General features: G+C 47.6%; 1 protein-coding gene across 1 annotated transcript; it reads left to right on the forward strand.

The window, feature by feature from the left end:
- Positions 1 to 625: 625 nt before the first annotated feature.
- On the forward strand, positions 626 to 2,439 carry LOC123079740 (probable protein phosphatase 2C 9; the record flags this gene model as incomplete). Its single annotated transcript, XM_044502535.1, is given in 4 exon segments — positions 626 to 1,050; positions 1,139 to 1,468; positions 1,552 to 1,657; positions 1,750 to 2,439. Coding segments are annotated over 4 exon segments (1,194 nt in total). The 3' UTR covers positions 2,100 to 2,439.
- Between the last annotated feature and the right edge of the window lie 10,065 nt (positions 2,440 to 12,504).

Below are 12,504 nucleotides of genomic sequence, written 5' to 3' on the forward strand. Positions count from 1 at the left end.
GCCCCTACCCCCATCCACTGCCATGCGGGTCACCGAGCACCCATGGCCCCGCCGGCCATCGACCCGTCGCTGCATGGACCGGTCAGCACGGCCGGAGTAGAATAACCCCGTGATATTTCCGGGCGGCACAGGAGGCACAGCCCATGTGTCGCGGGCCCCGCGGGCATCAATAAAGAAGCTGCCGCGGCGGGCTGTCTCGCGGCGAGCCGCCACGTGTGTGTCTGGCGATAACACCGGCGTCGCCGCCGTTAGCATCAGCCTCCCGGTGGGGCCGAGATCGCGAGCACGTGTCGTCATCTGCCCGCCGGGCGCGCCCACGCGTCCAGATCAGGTGGAGACGGACGGCGAGCACGTCACGGACTCACGGCGACGGTAGCTTTCGGGCGCTCCCGCCATGACGGCGACGGGCACCCTCCCTCCCCTTCTTCTACCGCCCCACCCCGCGTGTGTGAGGTTCGTTTCGGCTCGCGCCTCTGCTGCTGCTTAGCTTCTACTGCTGCCATTCGAGCTGGGAACGCGCGCGAAGGTGCTGTAGTGTGTCGAGGTGTTTCGTGTAGGCCTCAGGGTTTCCGTCGCCGACGTGCGGCGGAGGGCAGTGGGAATCTAGGGCGGCGTCGGGGTCGAGCGAGCGATTACTTGCCAATGGCCGCGATCTGCTGCCAGGAAGCCAAGTCGCCGCCGGCTACCGCCGCCACGGTGGCCACGGTCTCGGCATCGGCGGCCGCCGCGGCCGTTGCCTCTTCGGTGATGGACAGGCGGCGCCGCAGGCTGGAGCTGAAGCGCTTCCGCCTCGCGAGCGACCTCGAGCAGTCGGCCGCGGAGTACGCCGGCGCCCGCAAGCGGCCCAGGATACCGCGCACGGTGTCTGGCCCGTGCCCCGACGCTGCCTCGGCTTCCGAGAACATGGATCGTTGCCCGAGGTACGGGTTTTCCTCGGTGTGCGGCCGTCGTCGCGAGATGGAGGACGCCGTCTCCATCAGGCCGGGTTTCTTGCCCGGCTCCGGCAAGTCCCACTTCTTCGGCGTCTTCGATGGCCACGGCTGCTCACACGTACGTCGAACATTACTCGCATATGAGCGCAATTCATGTTGTTTCTGCACAAGGGAATGGAGCTGACGACATGGTTTCGTGTCATCAGGTGGCGACGACGTGCCAGGAGCTGATGCATGAGGCGGTGGCGGAGGAGCACGAGAAGGCGGGCTCCGGCGAGGGGCCTGTGTGGAAGGAGGTGATGGAGAGGAGCTTCGCGCGGCTGGACGAACGGGCCGCGAACTGGGCGACCACCCGCAGCAGCGAGGAGCCCGCCTGCCGTTGCGAGCAGAAGATGCCCTCGCGGTGCGACCACGTGGGATCCACCGCCGTCGTGGCCGTCGTCAGCCCGATCCAGATCGTCGTGGCCAACGCCGGCGACTCCCGTGCCGTCCTTTCCCGCGCTGGCGTCCCCGTTGCCCTCTCCGTTGACCACAAGGTACGCGCGTGCTCTCGCGTGGAGCGCCCTGCCCCCTCTGTTTGCGTGCGAACTGTCCATAACCTTGACATGAATTTTCTCAGCCTGATCGGCCGGACGAGCTGGAGCGCATCCAGGCGGCGGGCGGGCGCGTCATCTACTGGGACGGCGCCCGGGTGCTCGGCGTCCTCGCCATGTCCCGAGCCATAGGTGAGTTCGTAGCTCAAATTTCGCTCTCGTCAGGAGCTTTGCTCTGTCTCTGGGGTCCCGATCCGAGCCTAACTTGGCTTGTACGTTCGCAGGGGATGGCTACCTGAAGCCGTTCGTGACGGCGGAGCCGGAGGTGACCGTGACGGAGCGCAGCGACGCCGACGAGTGCCTGATCCTGGCCAGCGACGGGCTGTGGGACGTGGTGACCAACGAGATGGCGTGCGACGTGGCCAGGGCGTGCTTCCGGAGCAACGGCCGTCCAGAGCCGGCCACAGCTCAGGCGCAGGCGAGCGGCGAGGCCAAGGCGAGCGAGGGGGTGAGCAAGGCGGAGTCCGACCGGGCGTGCTCCGACGCGGCCATGCTGCTGGCGAAGCTGGCGCTGGCGCGGGGGAGCTCCGACAACGTGAGCGTCGTGGTCGTGGATCTGCGCCGGGGATCGTGATTCTTGGAGCAGAATTCGTGCTCCATGATTGCTTCTCGTTATCCTATTTTTTTAATCCATGCTAATTTCTTCCCTCGTTTCTAAATTTACATTTGCTGCCTCGATGTAGTAGTATAGATCTAGTAGTACTAGTTTATAATTCTACCCGCCAAAATGAAGTTGAACAGATAAGCTCAGCTGTTTCAACTGCATCGTACGTACACGAAGAACTCCCTCCACTCCCTCCGTCCCATAAGACTTTTTTTCACAGTACTGTAGTGTGAAAAAAACGTCCTACATTATGGGCCGAAGGGAGTATTTGATATGTTAACAAGTCGATAAGAAGATCTTTATTTAACCATAAGCTCTTCATATCCATCGTACGTAATTAGGTGGATCGTGACGACGGAAGCTGGCCACTCGCGTCTTACCCCTGACGACTCGTTGATATTCGTGGGTGAAGGTGATTGCCTCGTATCGTCGCAGGATCGGAGCAGAGAAAAGTCGAACAGATGCCGATCTATCTATGCACTGTGCGTGGGGCCAAGCTGTACTGAACCCGAATGAAACGTGCCCCCTTCACCGCACGATTTCTCTTCAGTGGGACAACAAAAGGGCGCTGATGATAGAACGGGATGAATGATGCTGGGGGGCTACGTGTCGGGGCCTGTCGCTGTCGTCCTCTCGATGCGTTTCTGTTGGGGGTGTCGTGGGGAGAAAGAGAAAAGTCTCCACTGACCCCGGGCGTACACGTCCCGAGTTAGGCGCCGGGACATTATTGAGCTTGCCCTCCGCGGCACACCCACCGCCACCGGTCCCGTGGCCGCACTGCACGCGTCGACGCGCACAGCTGCGCCGCACGACGCGACCCGGCTGGAAAAGGGGAGGGAGGAGGGAGGGGGGAGGCCGTAACGTGCCGTCGGTGACTGTTTGCTGACTCGATCTGCACTTGTTTATTGTTGATTAAGGTCCCTTCGCGTAGCAGCTCCATGGTGGATGCCGTCGGCCTTGGCGTGGCTGCACAGCGTGTAGCTGTAGCGCGGGCGCGGCGCACCCCGGGGGAGGGAGGGGAGAAGGTTCCGGGAAGTGGCGGGCACGGTATCTGGGCGTAGGGTTGACACCAAAGGGAGCGCGTCGCCGTCCCAGAATCCATCAATGGGAGATGCCGCACGACCATCGGCGGTACGACGGCGGAGAAAGGAAGGGCCGCGACCGCGATGCGACGGGCGCTCGGATCGCAAAAGCGGATTCGGAGGCGAAAAGAGAGGAAAAGTGTTCGGGACACGGCGACATCGGAGGACGAGGGGGGAGCGACGTACGGCCGGTGGAGCTTCATCGCGAGGCATGGTTTTGTTCCCCCGCCACCATTGAAGCCATGGAGCAACAGCGAGAGGCCGGATTGATTGGTCAATCTTGCCTCCACATGCGCTGTCTACCTAGGTGTACAGGAGTTCAATCTGGTCCACATCGTGGTTTTGCTTCGGCAAGAATCTTTCTCTTTTTTTTTTCGGGTGCTTGTGATTTTTCCCGTCCTTCTTTGCGTTTGGGCTGGTGCACCCGTCGATAAAGAAGCCCATGCGGGGTAATAGTATACCAATAGGCCCGAGAGTTGCTGCTCTGCTGCGGGCGATTACCCCAAATGGCCGAATCCTCCTATTCACCGCCTTCAGTGTCTAGTTGTTCCCTCAAACTGCCCCACCACCCTTTCCACATAGGCCTCGGCCCATTTAGTTTTTTTTCTTTCTCGTTCTCAAATATCGTCCATGGTTTCCGGGTCGACCGAACCACTTTGTGTTTCTGTCTCACCGTTGGTTTTTGAGCGGTTTCCCTTGGTTTTTTCTAGGACAAGTTCTGTATGGCTTTTCTTTCTTTATTTCCTTTTCGTTTTATCAAATTCGTGAACTTTTTCACAAATTATGAACCTTTTTCAAAATTTGTGATTTTTTCAAGTCTTTGAACCTTTTTTCTAAATTTATGACTTTTTTCAGTTTTGTGAACTTTTTAAAATTACAGTCTTTCAAAGTCTTCAACTTTTTCAAATTCGTAAACTTTTTCCCCAAATTTCATAATGTTTTGCAGAATTGTTGAACTTTTTCTTAAAAAATTGAACATTCTCATATTTTATAAAACTTCCCTTTTCCCAAAAAAGTGAAAAATCAACTCTTTCAGGTCAACAGTCTTGGCCAACGTTCAACGGTCGCTGGCCCATCAGTCAACCGATCTAACTAAAATAAGGTTGGGCCAGCCCATAAGTTTCCGCGCATGGGGCGATCTATAGGAGCTCTTGGTGACTCCTGCACATGTGAGCAAATCCTTTTTAACGCGATGGGACAAGCGACGCACAAATTCTGGTTTTAACCTTGGCTTTCTGCTGTTTTGTTTTCTCATTTTATTCCGGTTTTTATTAACAAATGTTTATTTTGAATTTTCAGGTTTCTTTGGTTTATCTTTTTCTTCTTCGTATTGTTTTAATATATAGATATTTTGTAATTAGTGAATGATTAATATTTGGAGCTTATTTATTTAAATCTATAAATCACTTTAAAATTGATAAGTGTTTTTGAAAAAATTGTGAACACTTTTAAAAATATCATTGATATTTCTTTATTAAAAAAGTCGAGTATTTTTTGAAACCAACAGATGATACTCCGAGCGGTGCTGCAGGAATTGGTTGATGAAAAATTGGGTTGATAACATGAGAACAAAAGTAAAACTACATATGACTTCTTATATTTGATTATGTGTAGTTGTTCCAATATTTATTGAATACAGGTAGAATAGTTTAATGAAAGCCATTTTCTCATGCATGGTTGAATGTTGTGGTGAGGTCTTATCCCATTCATAATTATATGATGAGGTGACATGTTTGAATCTTGAGATAAACAAGTTAGTGGAGATGACTCTCTTAGGTATATAAGATACATTGATTTTCGTGTGTGTGTGTGTGTGTATTTTTTAATATAATGTTTCTGGGGTTTTGACATAAAATTGATTTTATTAAATAGGAAAATATTTATGGAATGAGAAAGTGTTGATTATGAGGCGACCCGTAAGTGGCATCCCTTTTGCGATTTGCCTCGCTAAGCGGAGAAATTGAATCACTCACTCCTTTGAACCTTAGCACAACTACGTTACCAACTGCCATGGAGCGCTTGTCACCGTAGGCTACGGCAACAATGTAGCCATCACGACGCGAGGTGCCTTGGTGGTTGCCTCGTTGTGGCGGGCGGCGTGATGTCATGGTGGAGCAACGTGGGAGGTGGATGCTCGGGTGTGTGCTGGTGGTGAAGTTAGGTGGTTTGATTTCAAGGCATGGGCCATATATAGTTTCATGACACACACCCGAGCTCGGGTGTGTGCTCGATTTCAAGGCATGGGCCATATATAGTTTCATGACACATGGTCAGGTGAAGGCCTTTCTTCCCCTTGGTGGCCGGGGCAGACAACAAAGATGTTCGCATGTGTTGGAAATATGCTCCAAAGGAAATAACAAAGTTGTTACTATTCTATTTATATGTGCATGGTTAAGTTTACATTGTATTCTATAATTGCAATATTTCTTGAATATGAGATTCAAAGAAACTAATTACATGTGTAGAATTATAAACACCATACAGATCCCTAAGGCCACTAGACTAGCTCATGTATTGTTCATGGTCTTGTTTTTGTGACCATTAGCATTGTTCATAACAATTATGCCAACAATAATGAGAGCACATGGTTAAGGTAACAATGATGTTGGATATACCCACTTATGAACTATTCTGAGATCATGTTGTTAACGTTTACTTTGTGTCCTTGTACCATGAGAATATGGTATACCCACTTAAGGTAACAATGATGTTGAATATATCGATCTTTACGTCTCGACCATTTCGAGACTCCTCGTCATGTCCGTGATCTCATCCGGGACTCCGAACAACCCTCGGTACATCAAATCACATAAACGCATAATACCAATCGTCATCGAACGTTAAGCATGCGGACCCTACGGGTTCGAGAACTATGTAGACATGACCGAGACACATCTCCGGTCAATAACCAATAGCGGAACCTAGATGCTCATATTGGCTCCTACATATTCTACGAAGATCTTTATCGGTCAAACCGCATAACAACATACGTTGTTCCCTTTGTCATCGGTACGTTACTTGCCCGAGATCGATCGTCGGTATCATCATACCTAGTTCAATCTCGTTACCGTCAAGTCTCTTTACTCGTTCCGTAATGCATCATCCTGCAACTAACTCATTAGTCACATTGCTTGCAAGGCTTATAGTGATGTGCATTACCGAGAGGGCCCAGAGATACCTCTCCGACATTCGGAGTGACAAATCCTAATCTCGATCTATGCCAACTCAACAGACACCATCGGAGACACCTGTAGAGCATCTTTATGATCACCCAGTTACGTTGTGACGTTTGATAGCACACTAAGTGTTCCTCCGGTATCCGGGAGTTGCATAATCTCATAGTCATAGGAACATGTATAAGTCATGAAGAAAGCAATAGCAATAAACTAAACGATCATAGTGCTAAGCTAACGGATGGGTCTTGTCCATCACATCATTTCTCTAATGATGTGATCCCGTTCATCAAATGACAACTCATGTCTATGGCTAGGAAACTTAACCATCTTTGATTAACGAGCTAGTCAAGTAGAGGCACACTAGGGACACTCTGTCTGTCTATGTATTCACACATGTACTAAGTTTCCGGTTAATACAATTCTAGCATGAATAATAAACATTTATCATGATATAAGGAAATATAAACAACAACGTTATTATTGCCTCTAGGGCATATTTCCTTCAGTCTCCCACTTGCACTAGAGTCAATAATCTAGATTACATAGTAATGATTCTAACACCCATGGAGTCTTGGTGCTGATCATGTTTTGCTCGTGAGAGAGGCTTAGTCAACGGGTCTGCAACATTCAGATCCATATGTATCTTGCAAATCTCTATGACCCTTCCGACACTTGATGATGGATGGAATTGAAGCGTCTCTTGATGTGCTTGGTTCTCTTGTGAAATCTGGATTCCTTAGCCAAGGCTATTGCTCCAGTATTGTCACAAAAGATTTTCATTGGACCCGATGCACTAGGTATTACACCTAGATCGGATATGAACTCCTTCATCCAGACTCCTTCGTTTGCTGCTTCTGAAGCAGCTATGTACTGCGCTTTACACGTAGATCCCGCCACGGCGCTTTGCTTAGAACTGCACCAACTGACAGCTCCACCGTTCAATATAAATACGTATCCGGTTTGTGACTTAGAGTCATCTGGATCAGTGTCAAAGCTTGCATCGACGTAACCATTTACAACGAGCTCTTTGTCACCTCCATAAACGAGAAACATATCCTTAGTCCTCTTCAGGTATTTCCAGGAAGTTCTTGACCGCTGTCCAGTGATCCACTCCTGGATTACTTTGGTACACCCCTGCTATACTTATAGAAAGGCACACATAATGTCTGGTACACAACATTGCATACATGATAGAACCTATGGCTGAAGCATAGGGAATGACTTTCATATTTTCTCTATCTTCTGCAGTGGTCGGGCATTGAGTCTGACTCAACTTCACACCTTGTAACACAGGCAAGAACCCTTTCTTTGCTTGATCCATTTTGAACTTCTTCAGAACTTTGTCAAGGTATGTGCTTTGTGAAAGTCCAATTAAGCGTCTTGATCTATCTCTATAGATCTTGATGCACAATAGGTAAGCAGCTTCACCGAGGTCTTTCATAGAAAAACTCTTATTCAAGTATCCTTTTATGCTATCCAGAAATTCTATATCATTTCCAATCAACAATATGTCATCCACATATAATATTAGAAATGCTACAGAGCTCCCACTCACTTTCTTGTAAATACACGCTTCTCCAAAAGTTTGTATAAAACCATATGCTTTGATCACACTATCAAAACGTTTATTCCAACTCCGAGAGGCTTGCACCAGTCCATAAATGGATCGCTGGAGCTTGCACACTTTGTCAGCATCCTTTGGATCGATAAAACCTTCTAGTTGCATCATATACAACTCTTCTTCCAGAAATCCATTCAGGAATGCAGTTTTTACATCCATTTGCCAAATTTCATAATCATAAAATGCGGCAATTGCTAACATGATTCAGACGGACTTAAGCATTGCTACGGGTGAGAAAGTCTAATCGTAGTCAACTCCTTGAACTTGTCGAAAACCTTTCGCAACAAGTCGAGCTTTGTAGACAGTAACATTACCATCTGCGTCGGTCTTCTACTTGAAGATCCGTTTATTCTCTATGGCTGACCTACAGAACAGGATTACCGTACCACTCTGGTGCGGATCTTACTCTGGTTGACCTACGAGGTTCGGTAGTAAGTTGATCAGAAGTTTCATGATCACCATCATTAGCTTCCTCACTAATTGGTGTAGGAATCACTGGAACTGATTTCTGTGATGAACTACTTTCCAATAAGGGAGTAGGTACAATTACCTCATCAAGTTCTACTTTCCTCCCCCTCACTTCTTTCGAGAGAAACTCCTTCTCTAGAAAGGATCCATTCTTAGCAATGAATATCTTGCCTTCAGATCTGTGATAGAAGGTGTACCTAACAGTTTCCTTTGGGTATCCTATGAAGACACATTTCTCCAGTTTGGGTTCGAGCTTATCAGGTTGAAGCTTTTTCACATAAGCATCGCAACCCCAAACTTTAAGAAATGACAACTTGGGTTTCTTGCCAAACCACAGTTCATAAGGTGTCGTCTCAACGGATTTAGATGGTGCCCTATTTAACGTGAATGCAGCCGTCTCTAAAGCATAACCCCAAAACCATAGCGGTAAATCAGTAAGAGACATCATAGATCGCACCATATCTAATAAAGTGCGGTTACGACGTTCGAACACACCATTACGCTGTGGTGTTCCAGGTGGCGTGAGTTGCGAAACTATTCCACATTGTTTCAAATGAAGAGCAAACTCGTAACTCAAATATTCAACTCCATGATCAAATCGTAGAAACTTTATTTTCTTGTTACGATGATTTTCCACTTCACTCTGAAATTCTTTGAACTTTTCAAATGTTTCAGACTTATGTTTCATCAAGTAGATATACCCATATCTGCTCAAATCATCTGTGAAGGTCAGAAAATAACGATACCCACCACGAGCCTCAACACTCATCGGACCGCATACATCAGTATGTATTATTTCCAACAAGTCTGTTGCTCGCTTCATTGTTCCGGAGAACAGAGTTTTAGTCATCTTGCCCATGAGGCATGGTTTGCAAGCATCAAGTGATTCCAAAAGTCCATCGGCATGGAGTTTCTTCATGCGCTTTACACCAATATGACCCAAACAGCAGTGCCACAAATAAGTTGCACTATCATTATTAAACTTATATCTTTTGGCTTCAATACTATGAATATGTGTGTCACTACTATTGAGATTCAATAAAAATAGACCACTCATTAAGGGTGCATGACCATAAAAGATATTACTCATATAAATAGAATAACCATTATTCTCTGATTTAAATGAATAACCGTCTCGCATCAAACAAGATCCAGATATAATGTTCATGCTTAACGCTGGCACCAAATAACAATTATTCAGGTCTAAAACTAATCCCGAAGGTAGATGTAGAGGTAGCGTGCCGACGGCGATCACATCGACTTTGGAACCATTTCCCACGCGCATCGTCACCTCGTCCTTAGCCAATCTTCACTTAATCCGTAGTCCCTGTTTCGAGTTGCAAATATGAGCAACAAAACCAGTATCAAATACCCAGGCACTACTGCGAGCATTAGTAAGGTACACATCAATAACATGTATATCAAATATACCTTTCACTTTGCCATCCTTCTTATCCGCCAAATACTTGGGGCAGTTCCGCTTCCAGTGACCAGTCCCTTTGCAGTAGAAGCACTCAGTTTCAGGCTTAGGTCCAGACTTGGGCTTCTTCACTTGAGCAGCAACTTGCTTGCCGTTCTTCTTGAAGTTCCTCTTCTTCCCTTTGCCCTTTTTCTTGAAACTAGTGGTCTTGTTTACCATCAACACTTGATGCTCCTTTTTGATTTCTACCTCCGCAGCCTTTAGCATCGCGAAGTGCTCGGGAATAGTCTTGTTCATCCCTTGCATATTATAGTTCATCACGAAGCTTTTGTAGCTTGGTGGCAGTGATTGAAGAACTCTGTCAATGAGACTATCATCAGGAATATTAACTCCCAGTTGAGTCAAGTGGTTGTGGTACCCAGACATTCTGAGTATATGTTCACTGACAGAACTATTCTCCTCCATTTTGCAGCTGTAGAACTTATTGGAGACTTCATATCTCTCAATCCGGGCATTTGCTTGAAATATTAACTTCAACTCCTAGAACATCTCATATGCTCCATGACGTTCAAAACGTCGTTGAAGTCCCGGTTCTAAGCCGTAAAGCATGGCACACTGAACTATCGAGTAGTCATCAGCTTTGCTCTGCCAGACGTTCACAACGTCTGGTGTTGCTCCCGCAGCGGGTCTTGCACCTAGCGGTGCTTCCAGGACGTAATTCTTCTGTGCAGCAATGAGGATAATCCTCAAGTTACGGACCCAGTCTGTGTAGTTGCTACCATCATCTTTCAACTTAGCTTTCTCTAGGAATGCATTAAAATTCAAAGGAACAGTAGCACGGGTCATTGATCTACAACAACATAGACATGCAAAATGCTATTAGGTACTAAGTTCATGATAAATTAAACTTCAATTAATCATATTACTTAAGAACTCCCACTTAGATAAACATCCCTCTAATCATCTAAGTGATCATGTGATCCAAATCAACAAAACCATGTCCGATCATCACGTGAGATGGAGTAGTTTTGAATGGTGAACATCACTATGTTGATCATATCTACTATATGATTCACGTTCGACCTTTCGGTCTCAGTGTTCCGAGGCCATATCTGCATATGCTAGGCTCGTCAAGTTTAACCCGAGTATTCTGCGTGTGCAAAACTAGCTTGCACCCGTTGTATGTGAACGTAGAGCTCATCACACCCGATCATCACGTGGTGTCTCTGCACGATGAACTGTAGCAACGGTGCATACTCAGGGAGAACACTTGTACCTTGAAATTTAGTGAGAGATCATCTTATAATGCTACCGCCAAACTAAGCAAAATAAGATGCATAAAGGATAAACATCACATGCAATCAAAATATGTGACATGATATTGCCATCATCATCTTGTGCTCATGATCTCCATCACCGAAGCATCGTCATGATCTCCATCGTCACCGGCGCGACACCTTGATTTCCATCATAGCATCGTTGTCGTCTCGCCAACTATTGTTTCTACGACTATCGCTACTGCTTAGTGATAAAGTAAAAACAATTACATGTCGATTGCATTGCATACAATAAAGCGACAACCATATGGCTCCTGCCAGTTGCCGATAACTCTGTTACAAAACATGATCATCTCATACAACAATTTATATATCATCACGTCTTGACCATATCACATCACAACATGCCGTGCAAAAACAAGTTAGACGTCCTCTACTTTGTTGTTGCAAGTTTTACGTGGCTGCTACGGGCTTAGCAAGAACCGTTCTTACCTACGCATCAAAACCACAACGATTTTTCGTCAAGCGTGCTGTTTTAACCTTCAACAAGGACCGGGCGTAGCCACACTCGATTCAACTAAAGCTGGAGAAACAGACACCCACTAGCCACCTGTGTGCGAAGCATGTCGGTAGAACCAGTCTCATGAACGCGGTCATGTAATGTCGGTCTGGGCCGCTTCATCCAACAATACCTCCGAATCAAAGTATGACATGCTGGTAAGCAGTATGACTATTATCGCCCACAACTCTTTGTGTTCTACTCGTGCATATAACATCTACGCATAGACCTGGCTCGGATGCCACTCTTGGGGAACGTAGTATTTCAAATTTTTTGCCTACGATCACGCAAGATATATCTAGGAGAAGAATAGCAACGAACGGGGAGAGTGTGTCCACGTACCCTCGTAGACCGAAAGCGGAAGCGTTAAGTAACGCGGTTGATGTAGTCGAACGTCTTCGCAATCCAACCGATCAAGTACCGAACGGACGTCACCTCCGCGATCTGCACACGTTCAGCTCGGTGACGTCCCTCGAACTCTAGATCCAGCTGAGGCCGAGGGAGAGTTCCGTCAGCACGACGGCGTGGTGACGGTGATGATGAGGTTACCGGCGCAGGGCTTCGCCTAAGCACTACGACGATATGACTGAGGTGGAAAACTGTGGAGGGGGGCACCGCACACGGCTAAAGATCAACTTGTGTGTCTATGGGTGCCCCCTCCCCCGTATATAAAGGAGGGGAGGAGGGGGCCGACCGTCCACAAGGGGCGCACCCAAGGGGGGGATCCTACTCCAAGTAGGAGTAGGTTCCCCCCTTTCCTAGTCCAACTAGG

The sequence above is a fragment of the Triticum aestivum genome, chromosome 3D, assembly GCF_018294505.1.
Source record: "Triticum aestivum cultivar Chinese Spring chromosome 3D, IWGSC CS RefSeq v2.1, whole genome shotgun sequence".
NCBI lineage: Eukaryota > Viridiplantae > Streptophyta > Magnoliopsida > Poales > Poaceae > Triticum > Triticum aestivum.